This window comes from Sphaeramia orbicularis, chromosome 12 (genome assembly GCF_902148855.1).
Source record: "Sphaeramia orbicularis chromosome 12, fSphaOr1.1, whole genome shotgun sequence".
NCBI lineage: Eukaryota > Metazoa > Chordata > Actinopteri > Kurtiformes > Apogonidae > Sphaeramia > Sphaeramia orbicularis.
In genome coordinates this window covers 19,622,464-19,643,895 of record NC_043968.1, presented here as the reverse complement: position 1 = coordinate 19,643,895, position 21,432 = coordinate 19,622,464, and the positions used below count along the sequence as shown (strand labels likewise).

Below are 21,432 nucleotides of genomic sequence, written 5' to 3'. Positions count from 1 at the left end.
TTAAACATCAATAAAGTGCATAGTGGAAATATGTTTATGACCAAGTTTAAATGTCGGGCATTTGTCAACCCACCAATGAAAGTTTAATGCAATATATGTCTTATGTGGCTTCAGAATGGGGTATGAGAAAAAAAAGAGTCTGTTTTCATGGTACAAAAAAAGAAAAAATAAGATAAAATAAGATATAAACATCCATTATGTATTAGTGAATGTGTGCTCATATGAAGCTCACATCAAAAAGATGAACATTTGTATAAATAGTCACTTCAGCTCATATGTAGGTTACATATTTTTTTTAGTCAACATAGTAAAATGTGATTTAGGTCAACAGTTAAATATTAATAAAGTCAAGCTTGACTATTTCCATCCCCATTTTTATTCAGGGCAGGTTTGAGAAAGTTCTAAAATGAAGTGAATAAAGTGAAGTGGTCAGACTTCTTCAGGTGTTGGTGACCCATGACCCCACTGGTTCCTAAATCCTAAACCTTGTGCCTGTACTGTGGAGGATGCACCTGGTCCTGCCTTAGGCTGAGCTGATCTGTACTGTCAGGTGTGGAAAAGGCAGTGGGTCACCTGTGTTGGCTGTCTCCGTGGAAGTGGCTGCGTGCTGTGACACGTTGCGATGCCTGTCCAGCTCTATCTGCAGCTGTCTGATCAGATCATCCTTGGTGTCCAACTCCAGCTCCAGCTCATCGATGAGAGCATCTCGCTGTCTGAGCTCCTCGATCTTCAGCTGCAGAGCCAGCTGAAGGTCCCTCAGGGTTCCCGCACACTTGGGCGCAGCCATGAGCGCACATGTATGCGCAAATGTACTGGAGCAGGACCAGGAAAACACCAGGGTTTAGATTACAAACTGGGCAAAGTTGAATGGAAAGTAGTTCATCTGAATATACAACAAGTTTGATAGATTAGTGGAAAAGAAACACTCACCTTCAGTCAAATTTACCGATGATCAATATCCAGCTGATAAAAGTGAAAAGAGCTGAGTCCTTGTCGTCGGTGACTTTAGAGGAAGATGTGGTTCACCTGGTTTTCGCTTAAACGAAATAATTAAATCAAGAAAACAGTCCGGAAACTGACTCGTTAAGATAAAACATCATCGGCGACAAACCAAAACCGCAGAGCTCCAGAGTCTCATTCAGATCCACTCCGAGGAGGAGGAGGAGGAGGAGGAGGAGGAGGAGGAGGAGGAGGAGGAGGATGGGGCGACGCGCAGTCAGCAGATGAGCTGAGCACAGCTGAGTTTGACAGCAACTACAAAATAAAACTCACACCTCACACAGAAGGAGAGAACACCTCAACTCAATTAGGATTTTTTTTTTTTTTTGTACAAGTCTTGACTCTTTCCACACCAGACAGTAAAATAATCGACGGTAAACTATGCTTTTATTTATTATGCATCGTTTTTATTTTCCTCCCTCCCCATCCTCTCTCACTCAGCTGCACCTACAGTTTGCTTTGCTGATCTTTAACATTTTAACATTTATTTAACCCTCTAATGCACTATTCACTGCAGTTGTTTTTTTATTTCATACTCTATATTCTTTTATTTATGTTTATCTGTTGAGAAGGTATGCACTGTTACCTCAGCTGAACTACTGAAAAACTAAAGAATTATTAGGGTTAGTTCTATTTGATATCTTGCATGTGATGTATTTATACTTTATTTGTTCTGAAAAACAGCCTTTCATCATTTAGATTCAATAGCTTATGATTTAAAATTGACTATTACATTTGCATTATTCTGGAAAATGTAAATGTGCACAGACCAGTTGTGACTCTAATGCAGTTTTAATGACATTTTAATGAAAGCCTATAATTGATAATATTTCATAACATACAAGCTATTTACATATTTACTGTCATTCGCGTGTGTTTTTTCGGGGTGGGAGCTGCAGTATTCTAGTCTGCCGCTAGGGGGCAACAGCGTGTGCACACTGACTCTGTACTGCTAAACCAGAAGAAGAAGCACAGCCGCTTCATTTACTTCAGCGGAAACACGATGGCGGCGTTAGAGAGTGAAACCAACAACGGAACAGGCAAACTGGAATTGTATCCTTATGTATTAACTCCGGATTGTCACTTCGACTCTCAGTTACTATTAAATGTCCTGGTAATATATATATTTTAGTGAAGCTTGTATCTGTAAGCCATTATCTTATAGGTTCAGTGTGTCGTAAATTGCCGTAAAGTGTTGTTGGAATAGTAAGTGCAGTAGGTTTAGTGTCTCTTAAAAATCTACATGTAAAGACTCCTGAAACCATTTGGAATACTGAAATTATCTTAAACTGCCAGCAATGTTCATGTTTTGATACATGTTTTGCGTCTTAAAAATACACCAGGTTTCGGGATGTATCTTGTGTTTAGCATATTACAATGAGTAGTGTGTATTTACTGTATGTACCTCTGTATTTGTTCGTCCAAACAATTTATGGAAATATTACAGAAATACAGGGTGGGGAAGCAAAATTTACAATATTTTGAGGTAGGGATTGAAAGACAGTGTATGATCAATTAGTTTATTGAAAGTCATGAGAATTTATTTGCCACAAGAAAATTGACATAATAGAAAATGTTTTTATTCTATGTGTCCTCCTTCTTTCTCAATAACTGCCTTCACACGCTTCCTGAAACTTGCGCAAGTGTTCCTCAAATATTCGGGTGACAACTTCTCCCATTCTTCTTTAATAGTATCTTCCAGACTTTCTTGTAATAGCTTTGCTCATAGTCATTCTCTTCTTTCCATTATAAACAGTCTTTATGGACACTGCAACTATTTTTGAAATCTCCTTTGGTGTGACGAGTGCATTCAGCAAATCACACACTCTTTGACGTTTGCTTTCGTGATTACTCATATGGGCAAAAGTTTCTGAAAAGGTATGGATAATAGTGTTAGGTATGATTATGACATCAGTATGTTTGGTTTCAAAACAATTGACGTAGTGCCAGCTGAGAAAAAAACAACTAAATGTTCATTGTAAATTTTGCTTCCCCACCCTGTATAAATATTTTCAATTGAAGAAATAAAATTGTAAGAGCTGGATCTAGATAGATAGATAGATAGATAGATCTGCAGTATCAGCAGTAACCGACACAAGACATAAGAGAAGACGAAATATTTATTTATTTTTTTATTTTATGTATTTATTAGGGACGGTGCATATTAATGAACATCTACTACAATTGCAGCTGTAAATGTGCCAGATTGTAGCAGCAGTGCTAATTTCCATCTGTAGTCCTTCGGCAGGTGATAGGAAAGACAGCTGACTAAATGGCAAAACATCATAAAACACATAACAACACAGTGGGGACAATCTACTGATGGTCACAGGCTTGGTTTTCCTTCATCCAATGTTTAAGTTGTGATTTGAAGTAAGTAAGTAAATTTTATTTATAGAGCACTTTTCACAGACAGAGTCACACAGTGCTTTATCAAATCAAAATCAAATCAAATTTACAGAAACCCAACAGAATCCTTCAGGAGCAAACTCTTGTGACTGGTGACAGTGGCGAGGAAAAACTTCCCTTTAACAGCAGAAACCTCGAGTAGACCCAGACTCCTGAAGGATGGCCGTCTGCCTTGACCAGTTGGGGTTAAAGAGTGAGGGTAAAGGATGAGAAAAGAGAGAGCGATAGAGATAGAGAGAGACTAGGGGAGAGGTAGGGGGAGACACATGGAGTACATGTAACACTGTAAAGTAGCAACTTTACATTGTGAAAAACGAATAAAACAGTACAAATAAAATACAATTAGAATACCCATAGAACACAATAAAATACCATTAAAAACAGTTTAAAATATGATGAATACATAAAGTGCAAAGAAGTTTGAAGGAGGCATATGATTGTGAGTCTCTTATGTTGAGCAGTTAACTGTTCCCATATTCAGTTCCAGAGACTGAAAGTGTAGTTTGTTTAAAAGTAGTGTGCCTGTGTGGCACCTCAGTCTCCTCGAGCTGTGGCCCTGGTGACCATCCCACTGACAGACTGGGATTTGATAAAATCCGTCAAGGGAGGAGGGGCAAGTCCTTGCAAGACTTTATATATATTATATATATATTTATAAATACTACTAAATGTTTGCTTTTTGGTTTATATGACCGTAGCTATGTTCTCCCATTGTCTGCCTGGGTTCTCTCCTGGTGCTCCGACTTCCTCCCACCCTTCAAAAACATGCACTAATAGTTGATTGTTTGATTGAAAAATCACCCAAAGGTGTAAATGTGAGAGTGGATGGTTGTCCGTCTGTGTGTGTCAGGCCTGTGATGACCTGGTCATACATCCTGGGTGAACTCACCTTCGCCCACTAGTAGCCAAGATAGGCTTCAGATGGATGAATGGATGACTGTAGCTGTTGTCCAACATATAGAAGCTCAGGTCACTTAGTCACTGTCAGTGCAGGCCCCATTTTCAGGAGACTTATTTTCTTGTTTATGCTGTCTGTACAGTAACAGACAAACTCCCCCCCTGAAATCTGTGATGTCAGTTTTCTTTGACCCTCATGCAGTTCTCTGGATGTTCCCTTCCCATCGTCTCGTGAAGCCATCATCGCTTTACAGTCTCTGTCACCAGATCGAGAGCCTCGGAAAGGAGGCATCAGTAAACAGCTCACAGTGTCAGGCAGCACACTGTCTGTGTAAGAAATACTACCCTTCAATTACATGTGGTCAGCATGTGTCTGAGTTGACATATTCATGTGTCTGTTTCATGTTTCCTCTTTTCTCTGTTTCAGGAGGTGGAGTGCAGACGAAGCTCGCATTCTTCGTGTTTCAGTGAATTCATTTCTGGATCATCTGTCACTCGTATTAGAAACCATGGAGATGTTTGGGCCTCCTGTTTCTCAATGATACAGGGCCTAATTTTTCAGGACTCATAAGTGAATTTCACTCCACCTTCTTTTCTTCTGGGAGTTTTCAGTCCATGAATGACTTCTAAAAATACCTTGGCCTGACAGATCACAAAGATGTTTTTTTTAACTGGTGCAGGTAATAATGGTTCAGCAGGTTATTATTTTCTATGTATGTCACAATTTATATGCAAAATATTTGAAATAAAAAGGCATTAATAAATATTTGTGTAACAGACAGAACTGGCTGAATGGAGTCTTGACATACACATGTCCCCCTTTTGCTGTTTCCAAAGGAATCCACTTCAGAGTTGTTGTAATGTTTAAAAACATGAATAACATTTATTCCATAAGTGTAGTGTACCTTCCAAGAAGGTTACAGAAAAAAGGAAATAGACAAAGTAAGAAACTATGTGACTCCAGGGCTTGTCTCCATACTGCACTTCAGCCAATTAACTTTTTGACTGACCAAAACAGGTGCAGTTTCTTAAAGAGACAGTAACCAATAACTGCGGCTATACACCACTTAACTAACAGTCAAATCCACACAATAAATGACATGTTCATTTATAACAAAGATGTTAAAGCTATGTAAAACAAAAACAGGTCAGTTCTTGTCTCATAAAATTTCAAATGCCTTCGATACATGTAAAATGTGACAAACTATTAAAGGGAATGCTTTTCTACTCCGTGTTTCTTCCCTTATTTTTAAAATATTTACACATCAAAATACTAGATCTCTTCTTCCATTGAGTCCTGGTCAAGATGGCAGCAACAGTTTCACATCAGAAACAACTTAACATGCAAAACACATGAACTACATAAAAGAAGAGTAAAACGGGGAAAGAAAAAACATCTATGCCATCATACCTTATGAAATGATTTTGTAAACAAGCAAGTGGTCTCTTAAAAATATCTATTTCAGGGATGATTTTTGTTTTTTCAGCTCATTCAGTTCACATGGTACCTGAAAAATGTTTGCGATTTCACCAAGGTCTGTGCTCATCTTGGAAATATTCAGAAGAATTTGAACAGTGGATTTGGTCTTATAGTTGGTAGTGTGTTAGGACATAAGTATGTATTTTAATGAGCAATTATTTGGCAGCAAAAGCATCATACGCATTATTGATTGAAAGAGCACTATCCTAAAGATTAATATGAAATACAGCACCTTGTGTGTGTGTGTGTGTGTGTGTGTGTGTGTGTGTGTGTGTGTGTGTGTGTGTGTGTCACTTTGCTACAAAGTGGAGTTCAGTATGATACGCAGAGTCCAGTTTGTAAGAAGGGACAAGTACTATGCATGTAAATCACATCACCATCATCTGATTCAGACACAAATGAATGCTTTACACTTGTCTTTGTGACCTCAGAAGTAAACTGTTTCTGCTTTTTGAGTAAATTACCACCATCCATAATGAAAGGCTGCTTCTCATCAGGCCATATGCTGATGTATTATCACCATCGAATACTGAGATGAGATCAGCCACATGTTTTTATACTTTGTGCTTTACGTTTTATTTGCTTTATATGATAATTTAATTTCATTCTATAACAAAGTGAAGGGAAACTGAACTGGGTTTAGCTTTATCTTATTGATTTAGTTTAATGACAATAACATTATATATACTATTATACTATTTAAACTGTTCAAAGGATCAAACTACTGTTTATGAGCATTCAATATTTTTAATACATAAAGTTTTGAATGCAGCCACTGTTAGTAGCTTCTGCTAAATGAGTTTTAGGATCTAACGTCCACAGTAACATGCTGATACACTCTCTTACCAGCAGAGGGTATTGTAGGATCATGTGTCGTCAATGTTTTTCTCACCTGCTCTAATAACTACTTTTATTCACGTATGTCACTGTAACTCTAGAGACCTGAGTAAATTAAGACATTATTTATTTATTTATTTATTTATTTATTTAGTATTAGATCACATTTCAGCTTTGTGGAATGAGCCATCCAATTATCAGTGTATAATATATGGGAAAGTACTTTCTGGTAAACACCTCTCTGTACTGGCAGTAACTGACAGAATAATAATGCAGAACATCACAGGGAGAAGGAAATTACATTTTACACAGAGTCACAGGACTGGCAACGGAGTAATAAAACTTATCCTGTGTTCATGGAGATTATCAGGCGTCCTTTTCTCCTGTTGATGCACACGTTTTTAGAATCATTAATTTACAATGGCAAATCTTACATGTTATTTATTTTTTAAATTGATTTTTCCTTTTATAAACTCATATCAATCATCGTTATGTCAGATTACTGATTAATCTGTCTGATTTTCAAATCCATTTGTCTTTAAGTCTATAAAAGTCAAATATATAAACATTAAGTGAGCTCTAATGTTTTGCATCCAGTCCAGAGTGCAATAATATTAAATTAACTCATAAAAATGACAAAAGGTGTGTGTCTTGGCTCCAGATCAAAGAGTTATTTCTGTCAAGTGTTGCTGATTAAATCTGAGTGACTAAAATAAGAGACACTTGAAGCAGTTTTCTCTGAAGCTCTTAATTAACACAGCCTCAAACAGGCTGCAGTTTGGACTTTATCCATCCTAATCCATCCATCAGTGCTGCACTGTATTTCAGGAATGTTTACTCCAAACCCACACAGTTTGACACTGGAGCATTCATCCGCTTAGCATGACAGGAATCAGTGACTCTAACTTTGTCTGTGAGGAGTTGAGTCAGGATTTAAGGATAGGGCTGGTGGTGGCATATATTTAGATTTTAGTCATTAACTTCAATGAAATGTCCTCAACTTAAGTGTGTCAGTCACGGTGCCACGTGTCCTCTCTACTGTCTTTGTGACGTTCAGCCACATGATGTGTATTTCTGCTGAAGAGCTTAGATAAAAGACTTGTGAAAAGTAGTGCAACATAAGCATTAGTCACATCAGATCAAATGATGCATTTAAAGTTTTAGAGTTTTAAGTTTCTCGCAGTTTTTGTTTTTTTAAATAACAGTCCTCTCTGAACAATTCTGCCATTTTCTTATATAATTTCTTAATTTTTCACTTTTTTTTGTTTTTTTTTGTTTTTTGGTACACGAGCATTGAAATGCAGAACAACTGCTTCAAAACAGTGACTCAGCATGAAGGTCATAATATTGTAAAGCTGGTGAACTGTAGGTTTATTCTCATTTTGTGTGGAAGGGAGTGTGCAGTATTGTTGCCCCTATTGTTCCAGGATAAAGACCAACAATTTGTGTGTGTGTGTGTTTTCACCTTACAGTTCCTGAGCTATCTGACACCACTCCAGTTTTGAGATCGATCAGCTTTAACATTTACACCATCATGTTTTTTGTTAATCCATACAGTGACATGGATCCAGTCAGTATGTGACATGACAGGGGTTGCTCTCAGTGACAAACCCACAGATATTGATCTACCTAGCAGTCTCCTCTTGCTTCAAAATACATTTTTGTGCCTCTTTGCACATTGCTTTGGTGTGATTTAAATCCTTTTTGTTCACGCAGACCAGTGCTATTAAATTCCAGCACCAGCAGTTTTCAGATATTTTCTCTGGATATTGTGCAGACGAGAACAAATGGAAACTCTGATTAATGTGTAAAAATGGGACTAACTCTTCCCAATAACAACATGATTTTTCATTTGTGTGGTTTTAAGAGTGTTTTCTGAAAATTAGAGATCAACAACTCTCCTGACTGAGCTGTCAGAAAGCAAGTTTTGGAAGCCGTTAGATGAACCAAAGGCATACTGATGAGTTCACCTCCCAAGCTGTGTTCATTTCACAGGTTTTACAGATTTAGTAAGTCCGTATAACACCTCCTCATTTACAAACACTAAGTAGAGACAAACACTGTAAACACTGACCCTTGACCCTGCCCTCACCCTTTATTTTCATATGTCCAAGGTTTGGTTTTTACATTAAGCTTTTTGCAGGCACTTGTCATTTGTGTGGGATGATGTTAAAATGTTAGCAGTGGTGATTTATTTAAAAAATATAAAAAGGGCACTTTGAGTTTGTCTGTGGATTTCATGGTTGAACAAAAATCAGTTCATCCATTATTATACTGATGTCAGGTATCCCTTGTTTTTCCCCTTCCTCTTCTATTGCCATCTCAGTTTCACCCTCTTTTCAACCTGTTTCATCAACACTCTACATAAAACTCATCATACTTTGTCAGATTATCATGTGGACTTTCTTCACTCAGACTCCATCTCGTTTAAGATTGATTTTGTGTTTTGTTTTGTTTTTTTTGGCATTTGTGTCTCCCTCCTTGGACTCCATGATTTTCTACAAACCAATCTACCTGCCTGTAAGCTTTATTAGAGTGACTCAATAAATTTGCTTTACTGCTGGCGTCTGCCTTGTTTCATTGTAAAAGGTGAATTAATACTGAGTCTATGAATAAATGCAGCAGTCACTTAATAAAAAGGTAGTTTGAACAAATACTGAGCAGACTTCATTGACTTTAATGACTGAAAATGAATGTGTATGGGGTATACTGTCACATAGCCCCAACATATTCCTCTGGGCTTATGAGCCACAGAGCCACTTTTAGTGCAACTTCAGTGGTATTTCTTTTGTGTGTATATGCAGACAAAGGGTAAAAGGGTACCTGTAGGGAATTTTCATTGCTAGCTATTTCAGAAGATCACGCATAATCCTCACAATTTCATCAGGTAACTTACATCATAGCACATTGTCAAGTATGTGCAAGTACTAAATCACTGCTCCATCAGTCAGACATGGTCAGAGACATGTTTCCTCCTTCATGGCCTGTTCCAGCACCAGTAGAGATGCAGACTTGTTGATTTGTCCAGTTACCTGGGCCATTATGACACTGGTCACTGACCCTGTGCAGCAGACACTAGTCTAAGATGACACATTATCAACCAGTGCTGGGTCGCATCCATAGGAGAATAGCAGAGTGCAAAGCTTATGGTTGCACAAACAAGTGCAAACACATGCTTTTCACTCAATCTTGCTCACTGACCCCCTACTCATACTCAATCACCTGAAAACAATGTGTTTTTTTTGTTGAATTTGTGCCTCTCTTGCTTATAAGTAATACACAAAGCACAATTAATGTTGTAAGCATGACCTGTACTGGAATGCTCTAAGTGTATTTTAAAAGAAACTCCTACATTCTTGTATTTCTCAGCTGTAGTACTTCTACAGTGGGGGAAAAAGGTTTTTGGACACCTCATGCATTTGTGATGTCTTCCTGAGTTCCTCCTTTTGTCCTCTGTAGGGGACAAGTTTCACAGCTTTACTTCCAAAAAAAAAAAAAAAAAAACACTGTTCACTGCAAAGGACATTGCATTAAAAAAAAAAAAGAAAAGAAAAGAAAAGAAAAAAACTGTTGCATCATGCTGTTTCTAATCAAGGTAATGATTTAATGTAAAAAAGCCAAAATTTTTACTTCCTTGGGTCTCAGGAGGATATATTACATTAAGAGTTACTTTTAAGGCAGTGAACTCCAGGTTGAAACAGGATGTTTAAGCACGATAATGAAACACATCCAGGGCATGACATGTTGAAACTGTCAAGTATTTAGTTTTGCTATTTTTTACTTATTAAAGAAAAAAAAGAAAAAAATCCTTTGGCAAGGCAAATTTATTTGAATAGCATAATTCATACACAGGGCAATTCACAGTACTTTACAAAAATGAAAAAGAGGCAGGTTAAAAACACACAATTACAATTAAAACATAATCAATAAAACATAAATAATAATCAATTAAAATAAACTAAAAGAGAAGAGAGCAGATGGAACCCTTTCAGTTGTTCGATGCACAGTTGAACAGAGCTGTTTTCAGCCTGGACTTAAACATTGTCAGAGTAGGGGCCTACATTTGGTTATGTCTGTCTGATGCAGTCACACCTGTTGAATTGAAAAAAAAAAAATTTTCTGCCAACATTTTATGATAATATTTGACATTGTGTAAAACTTTAATGGTGTCTGGAAACTTTTTTTTCCTTTGCTGTGTTGGTAATATGTAATTTTTCCACTGCAAGATATAATAAAAACAGAAGGGAGTTGAATGTTACTGGTAAACTGCTTAAAGGTGTAGATTAAGGGGTCTCAAACGTGCGGCCCGGGGGCCAAAGGGTCCAATCCAGCCCATAGGATGAATTTGTAAAGTGCAAAAATTCCTCAGCCAAGGCTGTCAATCTCATTTTCGTTCAGGTTCCACATACAGACCAATATGATCTCCAGTAAAATAATAACAGCAGAATAACCTACAAAAAATAATGACTCCACATTTTCTTCTTGGTTTGATGTGAAAAAAATATTACATTATCCCTATAAATAATGACACCTTCAAATATTTCTCTTTGTTTTAGTGAAAAAAATAACATTAAATTATGAAAATATTAACATTTACAAACTATCCTGTAACAATAAAATGTGAATAACATGAACAAATATGAACAACCTGAAATGTCTAAAGAAAATTAAGCACAATTTTAACAATTTTCTGCCTGTTACTAAGTGTTTACTGTCTTTGTAGATCCGATCCATAATGCACATGTAGAAATGACCAGTTGAGGCATAATGTTGTTAAAATTGCACTTATTTTTCTGAAGAAATTTCAGTTTTTTTCACATTATTCACATTTTTTTGTTTGGATTGTTCATATAAGTAAGTATTTTCATAATTTAATGTTTTGTTTTGGTTTTTTTTGCACTAAAACATAGACAAAAATATGGAGTTGTCATTATTTATAGGTTATTATGTTATTTTTATACTGATTCGGCCCACTTGAGATCAAATCAGGCTGAATGTGGCCCCTGAAAGAAAATGAGTTTGAGACCCCTGGCAAAAATGGAACATAATATTCAGAAGTGACCCTTTATTAAGCCCCTCCCTAAAATGGCAACTGTCCAATCCTGTGTTAGCAACCATAACTAGGCACAAGAGGTCTGTCAAGCTATCAGAACATGAAGCCCTTAAATATTTACATTAATACATACATTTTCAGAACCGCTTAATCCACATGAGGGTCATGAGGGTTTCATTGTAGGGCTGACGTACAGAAGGACAACCCTTCACACCTATGGGAGACTTAGATTGTCCACTTAACCTATTAAAGTCCATTTCCTGGGATGGTGGGAGGACGCTGGATTACCCAGAGAAAACCAACATAAACTCCACCCAGAATCAAACCAGGACCTTGTTGCTGTGATAGTGCTAACTACTGCACCCCCACATAAATATATGTAATACATTTATTTTATTTAACATGTGCCAATGATTAATACATGTCCTCACTCAACTAGAAACATCACACAACATTTGTATCACTCATGAAAGTTGTAATTTAACAGAAGCAACAAGATGACGTAAGAAAGTACTTTGTTATGTCAGCTGCTCACAACCACTCAACAACAACAAAAAAAAAACATAAATGAAAATACAACAAAAACACCAGTAAAAGACATCAGTGTTGACAGACCAGTCCAGTTTATTAGCAACATTTAATGGAATCTTTACTTTAAGTTTAGAAGTGGTGTCATCATTTCTCTTTTTCCAAAGCCAAAAGTCAGTCACACCTGAATTGTTAGTGATCATACCCCTTAATACATGCAGACTGAGAATTTAGGAGGTTCATTGTGGACCATAGACATAAACACACTAAAAATAACATGTAATTTAATTTGTGGATGTTTCCACAGAGCCCCTCATGTCCTGTGAGGGCTCACACACCCTACTGTCTCTTTGGAACACATCATTTTCCATGAACATGTAATTGTCTTGTGATGAGATAATCATCTTTTTACCCTAAGATTTTAACTTGTGCAAATAACATTAAAAAGTATCACCTTTTGGAACTTTAGAAGTGAAGGTGCAAAGGTTGTTTTATGACATTACAATAACTGAAGGACCAATTAGTAATAAAACTACTATAGATGTATGGCTGCATGTGACAGTGAATGGTGGTTCATCTTTATATATGCTTTAGATGACCCCTCCTTGACCCGTTGGTAGCTGGAATACGGAGGCTCCAGAACCCCCCACAAACCTCCAGAGGATTAAGCACTTTGGATAAATGATAATGAACACAGACAGAAGAGACTGGAATATGAATTTGAGAGCTGCTTTCATAATGTGACCTTAAAGAATATCAATAAATCAATAAAAAAAAAATCTCTCGGTTGCTCTGAGGTAACATGAGCTTTCATTACCTCAACACACCGTTGGTAGAAAGACAAGGAAACATGTCTGTAACCAAATTTACCTTTTTATTTTATACCAAATTTATTTTATAAAAATAATTTTTGAGTTCCTATTATGAAATGTATGTATTTATTAGGTTTCAAACAATACACAACCTTCCAACAAAAAGTTAATATTAATGCTTTGTTTGTCATCTGCTGTGCTATTGAGCTCATGTATATTAGTGTCTTACCTTGGAGCAAACATATTAGTTTTTATTGATTAAAATAACACAATATTGTGAGGACAGCTTTTCTAGTCCTTTCTGTCTTCATCTCTCTGCTGTTTCATGACTTTCCGTTATTTTGTTTGGAATATCCTTTTGATATCACAGAAATACCATCAGGTCTTGGCAAAGAGTTAGTTAAAGTTATATTGTGTATAACCATTGGGGGTTTTGATGCCTTAGAATGAGTCCTTTGTATTTGTACAAAGGTAGAGGATCATCTTCATTGGGGTCAGCCATGTTTCTACAGAAGTCCATAATATGGGGTCTTAAAAAAAAAAAAAAAAAAACATGGTTTGCCCTGTAGGTTCTGCTTTCTGCTTGTAAGAGGACAGATCATCCGTTTGTTGTAATCTGCAATTTAAGCTGTAGATACCAATAAATCTTATGTAGCCTACCCCATAGTTAATCGGTGGAGATACAGAACACATTATTTCTCTTAGGAGTTTGATGTGGAGAAAAGGGAACTAGAAGGTGAATATTGGAACTAAGCCCTAATGGTAATTAAAGTAATCTTCATGTATTAATATTGCTGTGACTGCTGATTGTCTAAAAAGGCTTATGTTCGTAGTGGGATTTGTTTTCATTTGTGTTCTGCCGCCGCCTGTTTGTCAAAACTCATGTAATGCTCTGTTACTGAGTATTCTTTTTAGTTTGATTCTTATAATTAGATGGGGATGATGTGTTTACAACCTCGATTTATTTTCTCATAGAGATGTTAATAACAGTTTCACTTTCATTAAGCCTGTTCATTTGTTCTTTCTGTGCTTGATTGACTGAGTATGTGTCAAAGTCAAATATGAGTTTTACTATATGAAGCTAAAGCCTTTTCTTTCTGTAAACGCTCCTGAGTATCGATACCTCATTTTGTTTGATTACCCTCTAGCATCTCTGTCAACTAATGAGACAAGTAATAACAGATAATGCCTGATCTTCACGGTACATTTGTTTTCATAAAATTTACACATGGAAAACTGATTTGCCCACAGCTGGTACTGAGTTTCTAAAATCTGTTCTACAGTACATGTGCTCAGGGGAACATTTCTCATTTATGCGTGTTTAACCTACTGCACCATTAACTGTGCATGGTCGAGGATTCAACCTCTAATACATATTAGTAAGGCTTTTTGGCGACTTTCTGAATTACAGATTAGCAGAAGCGAGCAAGTCTTAGCCTAGTTACAGAGGACACTGAGGGCTCACAGAAAACTGTTCAAGTCCTGAATTGAACTCCAGTGTCCTGCCTGGTAAAGGTAAGTCATCTGTGGAATTTCACATCTAAATGACTTGCCTAAATAAACCAAAAAATGGATGTTTCAGCTGTTTAAACATGCGACTCAAAGTAGACTTCATAACTGAGTGTTTTGCAAAGATGCTTTTAAGATGATTAAACTAGAATGTAAGTTATGATCATGACTGATTTCATTCTTTCCACAGCTGTTCTTCAATGTGCAGGAAAATGACTTCACAAATCCCATAAATGTAAAATGCTGCTGTTTTCAAATGGTTTCAGCTCCAGGAAGCAGCTGGTCTTATAAGTACATAGTGATTTGATGTAATTTATTTTGGTTTAAACTGGTAGCTCTAGTGTTAAGAGCTACACTTGTCTGATCTTGTATTCATATGAAGGTGTTGATGCTCAGCTTCCCCTGTGATCTCCACTTAAATGAAGTGACACCAAAGATGTTACACTGCTTCGTGGGAAGACTTCAGTCAGACTGAAATAACAAGGCAATCTGTGCACATAATGTGATCATTTCTAGTATCATTAGACATATTTTCAGAATCTCAGCTTATCGTTGTACTTGTCATGTGATGTCATGATTTTTTTCTCACCAGATGTACACAGTACAATGAGAGAGTAGGCTAATAAAAAATGTATTTAGTGTATGGTCACACTGCTACATAGATACAATGATTACAAACACAAATATGTGATAAAACAGGCCTCAGCTTCAGCATTTCTGATTCTCAGCCACAGGCCATTTTCCCATCTGTCTCCAGAACAGAACAATCATCATTAACTCAGTCATTCTCATTTGTCATCATTGCGTTCTCTCGTCCTACATCTTTGCCCTTCCAGTAATGTTTCTAAATGTAATCTAGCTCCAGCCTCAGAAGTCATCATCATCACATATATCCAGGTACACATCGAAGGCTTCTCGGTTGCAGTTTCCATCAGGGGTGAACACATACTTGTGGAAGGTGCCATCCACACATATGGCTGCAGCAGAGGAGACAAAGTGAAGTTTAACTTATGATCGTTTTCAACAACACTGAGTTCAACATTGAATTAGCAATGACATTTCGTTGCCAAAATCTCACTGCTGTGTTTTTTTGTGCAATGACAATAAAGGAAGTCTAAGTCCAAGTCTAAGTCTCTAATTACTTTTTGAAGGACACATTCTGTAGCAAATGATGTTTGATGTGAAACTTTAATTTCTGGCATTAAGTGCTGTGATTGGATTGTAATGAAACACAAAATGTAGTAAGAACCACCCCTTGTGTCAATTTGTCATTACATATTTTATTATTCTTTCACATGCTGCAGGGACAGCAAATATAACAGGAGAGTATCATAAATCTGAAGGCTTCTCACTAAAACCTAATGAAACCTCACCTCATGGCATGTTAAGAAACATTAAAACAATAAGACTGATGTGGTTTTTAATCACCTTCTAAGTTTGTTTAAATAGTTTCCTCTCGCTCTCTGAATATGCAGATATTATATGTGTTTCCATAAATGTACTTTATGTTCATTTTGAGTTTTTTCATGTGAAAATGTTTATAAAAATGGCAAATTTACAAAAAATACCCTCAACTGCACAAAAAAGATTTTATGCCCGTCTCAAGTTTGGTTTTGAAAAAGTGTAAATGTGCCCAATGAGAAATGGAAATACTTTTCCAATAATGTCTGACATAGTGAACATTTAACACCCATAATTAACAGATGATCAGTGTCCATCTGGTGCTAAACCATGGGCAGTAGTAAAAACAGTGTTCATCAGTCTAATATATCAAATAAATCATAACAGCCATTTAAGATGAAGAACGAACAGAATGCTCTACTTCTTCTACCTCTTAGTTTAACATATGTCTAACATGGCCTACAGATCCACCTTGTTACGACATTTTGCTTCCTAGTTTATCCATCCAATTAATTTATGAATCTTTTATTCCAAACTCTAAATATTTTATGGAAACAAAGCTGTTGTCTGTATTAAACATTTATCTGCCAAACACCACATATGTATTATGTTCTCAGGTTTTAGTGGAGCAGAAATATATTCTCTCCTTTCAGCAGATGAATGTGAGTTTTAAGGTGTTAAATTCTACCATCTTTCTGCAAAGATAAGTGAAGAGACACAAAAATGGTTTTAAATTGTTGGTAAGCCCTGCGATCCATGGTGTACCCTAATACCCTATATATGTGTGTGTGTGTGTGTTATTATTATAGAATAGTTTGTGGATTTTGGAAAATATCTCCTTACCAATGACAGAGTTGACATTCTTGGAAGTGTTCTTTCCAAATGCACAAATACAGGCACACTCGGCTGGCACAGTGAAGCTGGCCAAAGACCACTGGCTGTCCACATACTGACCAATCACAGGACCCACCTTCCCAACACGCGCCAGTCTGTATGAAGAAGAGGAAGGATTATTTAGTCATAAAAGCCACAAAATTAAATTCTTAAGAAAGACTTATGGGTCAAATGAAGGACTGTACTTACGCAGAGCGGCGGTTCAATTTGGTGTCTTTAAGTGCAAAGATGTGTACTGTGCCCTTGTCACTGGACGCGCACAGGAATGAGGAATCATGGCTGAAGTTGATGCTAGAAAATTAATAAAGCAGACAAGTTATACCACTGCCACCTAAGTTAACATATACAGAAATGCTGACCATTAAAACATTAGTCTGTACCAGTAGAGGGTGGCTGGGTCAGTTCCTCTGCGCAACTCCACTAGTTTGTCTCTGGTTGTTGTGTCAAAAAGGCGGATCAGAGTTCCTTTGCGAGAGGCTGATGCTGCCACGCTGCCAGGCTGGTTCAGCGCCACACAGGCTATCTCACTCTGATGAGCGTTTATGGTGAAAGGAGCAGATGATGTACCTGGCTTGGTGTTGGACAAATCCTGAGGAGAATAATGGGTTCAAATCAATCTTCAATTCTGCTCATGACAACACTTCCTGAAAAACAGACTTGTCAAACTTACAACCAGCTGCAGGCTGCCACATTTATGACCTGGAAAGACCAACAGCTGCTTCTCCAGACTAGGACACAAATCACACAGACCTGAGAGAAGGAGTTTCATGTGCATTACTAAACACTTTTAGAAAATAGAAGGACAATATTGACATACATAAAAAAGAAGGGAAAAAAACTAAACCTTTTGGGTTATCTCTCGTGTCAAACTCAAAAAGTTTGACGGGGTTGTCAGGAAAACTGTACACATAGATCCTGTTTTTCAATACAATAATGATCCTGAAAAATAAAGCAGAGCAACATAACACATATTATATAGTAATTATGTGCATGGCAAAGTTGAGAATGAGTTTCTGCAAACTCACTTGTCATGCCTCATTCGGACAGCTAGAACAGGCTTGGTAAAGGTAAACTCTAACACCAGCTTGTCTTTTGGGTCCCGTGATTCACGGGCATCATCCCAAATCAGAACTGAAAAAGAAATAACAAAAATATGATGCCCGTTGACTAAGATGCAAAGGCAGTGGGAGCTCAAGAAACATACTGTATGTGTAATGAGCTATTCTGCTTTTCATATGTTAAACACAGCAAGCAGTAACAATAGACCCTTTACTAACCGGATATTTCTGAGAATTTTGGATTCACTCCCCCTCCAACTAAGGCGAGCAGGTTGGAGCGATGCAGCATGGAGCACTGAGCCACACTGCCCACCTGCTCATGGTCTAGAAATTCACAAAATCATAATCTGTATTAGCATTTAGCAAGATGTCTGAACACAAGCAGAAACCCTGATGAAGTGCACTCACCGAGGTGGCCCTTCTCCATCAATGGCTCCACATTATAAATCCTCACCCCTGTTTCCATAGCACAGCAGAAACAGCCTGGTAATTTTTGGAAAGAAAAAATATATTTACACAAACACAACAGTGAGTATGTAGTTTTACAGACAGAACATGTACGTGTTAGCATCTTACTCTGGTCCTGGTTGAACTGGAGACTGTTGACTCCTCTCTGCTGAGCCATGGCTGCGATGTTACTGGTAAACTCAGACCTATAAGACAACCTATGGCAGAGAAAAAATACCAACAGCCGACATTTACAGCCGACAGTGAAGCAACGCTAAAATGTTAGCCCTGTGGCGTCAAAGGTAGCTAGCACATATTAGCAGAACACGAACGGCTTTAACCATGACCAGGATGTTTTATTCTCTTCGACAGTTTAAAACACATAAGGTCTTACCATCTGCGTGTAGATTCAAGTTGATAACAATGTTTTCACACTTTTACACCACGTAGGACACAACAAAAACACGGCTGATGTTGCAAGACGACTTGTTTTTGTTTTCAGTTCGTTAACGTCACCGGCACGTGTTTCCGGTTTAGTTCCTGGTTCCGTATTTTGTATTTTTCAACACGAACCGAAATGAAGTACGCAATAAAAACACGAAAACGATGTTGCTTTCACTAAACTAAATAAAATATGACATTTTAAATTAAATTTGAAAATGTATTCTACCTTGGGCAGAGTTCCAGTAGCAGCACAGTACTCTATCTGCAGGAAGACTCACAAGATAAGAGAATTACAAGATAAAAAGGAAATAAGAAAATGATGATATAAACAGAAACAGTTGTAAAAACAGGAAACTACACATCAAAAGTACTAGTTGTATTACCTAAAATAGTAATAAAAAATAAAATAAAATAATAATAATAATAACAACAACATTGCACAATGGAAATTGCACACATCCCACTGGTAGAACATTGAACATTCTGCTCTATCTCAGCTGCCACCCCAGCACACGTCAGTATAGGATGCTGGCAACCACAGACTGGTAGAACATCCACAGGAGTTTCCTGCAGATCTTAAATGAACGCAGCCTCTTCAGGGAGTACAGCTTTCTGTGGCCCCTCTTGTACAGGTGATCTGTGTTACATCTTCAGTCCAACTAGTTGTCCTGCCACAGCCTGAGTTACTTGTATCTGTCTACGATTTCTACCTCAACTCTCTCAATCATAACTGCGTGTGGACATGGTCTGTACTTCCCAAAGCCAATGACCAGCTTTGTGAAGTATTGAGCTGCAGGTGGTTCCTTTGGTGCCAAAACAAAGTCCTTCAGCAGATGCCAGTATTTGTCCTCTCTGTCACAAAATTCTTCAAGAGCGGAAGTGAGTGGTGTTAAAAAAGATGGACATCACTACAGTCTGCTCGTCTTAAAGGTTCTTTGAACAGATCATGGATAAAGACCGATGGCTGTGTGATCTTTCTATTTATATAATTACCTCCGCCAAGGAGGTTATGTTTTTGCTGGCGTTGGTTTGTCTGTCTGTCTGTGTGTCTGTTTGTCTGTCCGTGTGCAAGATAACTCAAAAAGTTATGGACGGATTTGGATGAAAATTTCAGGAAATGTTGATAAGTAATAATAATAATAATAATAATAATAATAATAATAATAATACATCGGTTTTATATAGCGCTTTTCTAAGTACTCAAAGACGCTTTACAATAAACATCCAAGAGATCAACATACATCAAACGGATAGACAGATACAGAGTTAATACTACATGGTAGTCAAAGAACAAATACAGAGACAAATACGATCCTGATACTGGCACAAGGAACAAATTATTAAATTTTGGTGGTGATCGGGGGTGGGCACTGATTGGCCTTGGTGGGGGTCTGTGCTCTCCGAGTGCTTCTAGTTTCACAGTGAATTTGAGCTCTCCCATCCCTTCAGAACTCATGCAGCTCCAGACCATCATTCTTTTCTTTGTTCATCAGGTCATCATCATAAACACAATACCCCTCAGCTCATGTCTTCTTGAGATCACAAGATTATCAGAAATACTGGCAGAGATGGTAGATATGTATTTTCTGAGGTTGACATGACATTTTATTTGTCACACATAGCCCTACACAGTAAAAGAAAAAAAAAAACTTAAGCAATCTTAAATCTATTAAGCCTAAAAGTTAGCATAACTCCACTATGGGAGGTTTTAAGCCTAAAAGTCAGCATAACTCCACTAGGGGAGGATTTAAATATCATAATTTGTTAAGATTTCCTGAGTCAGTCTGTTTAACAAAGAGGTTACATTCTACTCCTTCACATGGTGGTCTTATTCACACTCAGAGCCGGTTCTTTTCAGCAGCCCGTACGTCCAGAGTTCTCCTCCTCCTCCGAGTTCTGCCTCCCCAGTGCAGCGGTGACAGCCAGTGATCACACATCAGCAGGTGTTTTCCTGCTGATACTGAAGGACCGCCCTCTGCCCCTATCCTGTAATGTGCACCAGTGTTTGCCGACCCAACCAATTCCCTGCTGCAAACCCACAGATCCACATCGACCCATGGATAAGGGTTGACGTGGGTCTTCGGACGTCCACCACCATCCCTTTGGTAGTGTTCAGCCGTAGATGGTGATAAATGTGCATTGTCTGTTATAATAAACCAATTAATTTACAGCCTGTGTAAAATAGATCAATTAGACCATAGCTGCATCTCACATTCTGTTCATGTTCAGTGAATGTAAAGACTGGTCTATGATTCATTCATCAGTTTTTTGGTCTTTCTTCCCTATATTTTGATACTCTGGTCATGTCCTGTTTATGGTTCAGATCAGATTGAATTAAAGCTGTGCTGATGTATGGGTTTCTTAATGATCTGAGAAGTGTTTAAGGTTGTTGCCATCACTCAGAATTTGCTGTAGATTCATTTTAATTAGTCTGTGGTTCATTCTTTATGTAAGTTGGCAATTTCCATTAATTTTGTAGGATCTTAATTACTTACAATGCAACATGTGCAAATTGTATAAATATCACAAGGGTGCAGAGGAGGCTTTGAATGAAGAGGATGATTATCAAGCCACTGGGCAGTCTGAAACTCAGGGAAAATTGTGCTCACAAGCAGAAACAAGCATTTGAAATAAACTGCTGAGTAATTGTTAACATGTTGTGGT

At 37.5% G+C, this 21,432-nt stretch overlaps 3 protein-coding genes across 3 annotated transcripts in view; 1 reads left to right on the top strand and 2 right to left on the bottom strand.

Annotated features, from left to right (window-relative positions):
• The window catches only part of LOC115430108 (cGMP-dependent protein kinase 1-like), a 28,727-nt gene extending 27,597 nt beyond the window's left edge, over positions 1-1,130 (bottom strand). The window contains exons 1-2 of the mRNA XM_030150002.1: positions 931-1,130; positions 574-812 (exon numbers count right to left, since the gene is read on the bottom strand). Of these exons, the coding sequence (XP_030005862.1) occupies positions 574-787 (214 nt within the window). The 5' untranslated portion in view covers positions 788-812; positions 931-1,130. The remainder of the gene's footprint in view (positions 1-573; positions 813-930) is intronic.
• An 817-nt stretch (positions 1,131-1,947) lies between these two features.
• On the top strand, positions 1,948-5,532 carry lage3 (L antigen family member 3). Its single transcript, XM_030148272.1, has 3 exons — positions 1,948-2,052; positions 4,508-4,636; positions 4,733-5,532. Exons 1-3 carry the CDS (start codon positions 2,003-2,005, stop codon positions 4,845-4,847), a joined length of 294 nt encoding a protein of 97 aa, XP_030004132.1. The 5' UTR covers positions 1,948-2,002; the 3' UTR covers positions 4,848-5,532.
• Positions 5,533-14,285: 8,753 nt separating this feature from the next.
• Positions 14,286-18,836, bottom strand: wdr45 (WD repeat domain 45). The gene is made up of 11 exons (XM_030150604.1): positions 18,719-18,836; positions 18,454-18,542; positions 18,286-18,360; positions 18,097-18,201; positions 17,845-17,950; positions 17,664-17,758; positions 17,490-17,569; positions 17,200-17,408; positions 17,009-17,110; positions 16,769-16,914; positions 14,286-15,501 (listed from the first exon to the last, which is right to left on the bottom strand). The coding sequence occupies exons 2-11, from the start codon at positions 18,500-18,502 to the stop codon at positions 15,392-15,394; spliced, it is 1,077 nt and encodes a 358-aa protein (XP_030006464.1). The 5' UTR covers positions 18,503-18,542; positions 18,719-18,836; the 3' UTR covers positions 14,286-15,391.
• Positions 18,837-21,432: the final 2,596 nt, after the last annotated feature.

What these genes read in the sequence shown, in the direction of transcription:
- lage3 (XM_030148272.1), top strand. Translation starts at nt 2,003, where the DNA reads ATGGCGGCGTTAGAGAGTGAAACCAACAACGGAACAGGCAAACTGGAA. An exon ending in GGAACAGGCAAACTGGAATT is followed by an intron (nt 2,053 to 4,507) that starts GTATCCTTATGT and finishes ACCCTCATGCAG; the next exon opens with TTCTCTGGATGTTCCCTTCC. An exon ending in TCAGGCAGCACACTGTCTGT is followed by an intron (nt 4,637 to 4,732) that starts GTAAGAAATACT and finishes TCTCTGTTTCAG; the next exon opens with GAGGTGGAGTGCAGACGAAG.
- wdr45 (XM_030150604.1), bottom strand. Translation starts at nt 18,502, where the DNA reads ATGGCTCAGCAGAGAGGAGTCAACAGTCTCCAGTTCAACCAGGACCAG. An exon ending in GTCCGAATGAGGCATGACAA is followed by an intron (nt 17,759 to 17,844) that starts GTGAGTTTGCAG and finishes TTTATTTTTCAG; the next exon opens with GATCATTATTGTATTGAAAA. An exon ending in GACCCAGCCACCCTCTACTG is followed by an intron (nt 17,111 to 17,199) that starts GTACAGACTAAT and finishes TTAATTTTCTAG; the next exon opens with CATCAACTTCAGCCATGATT.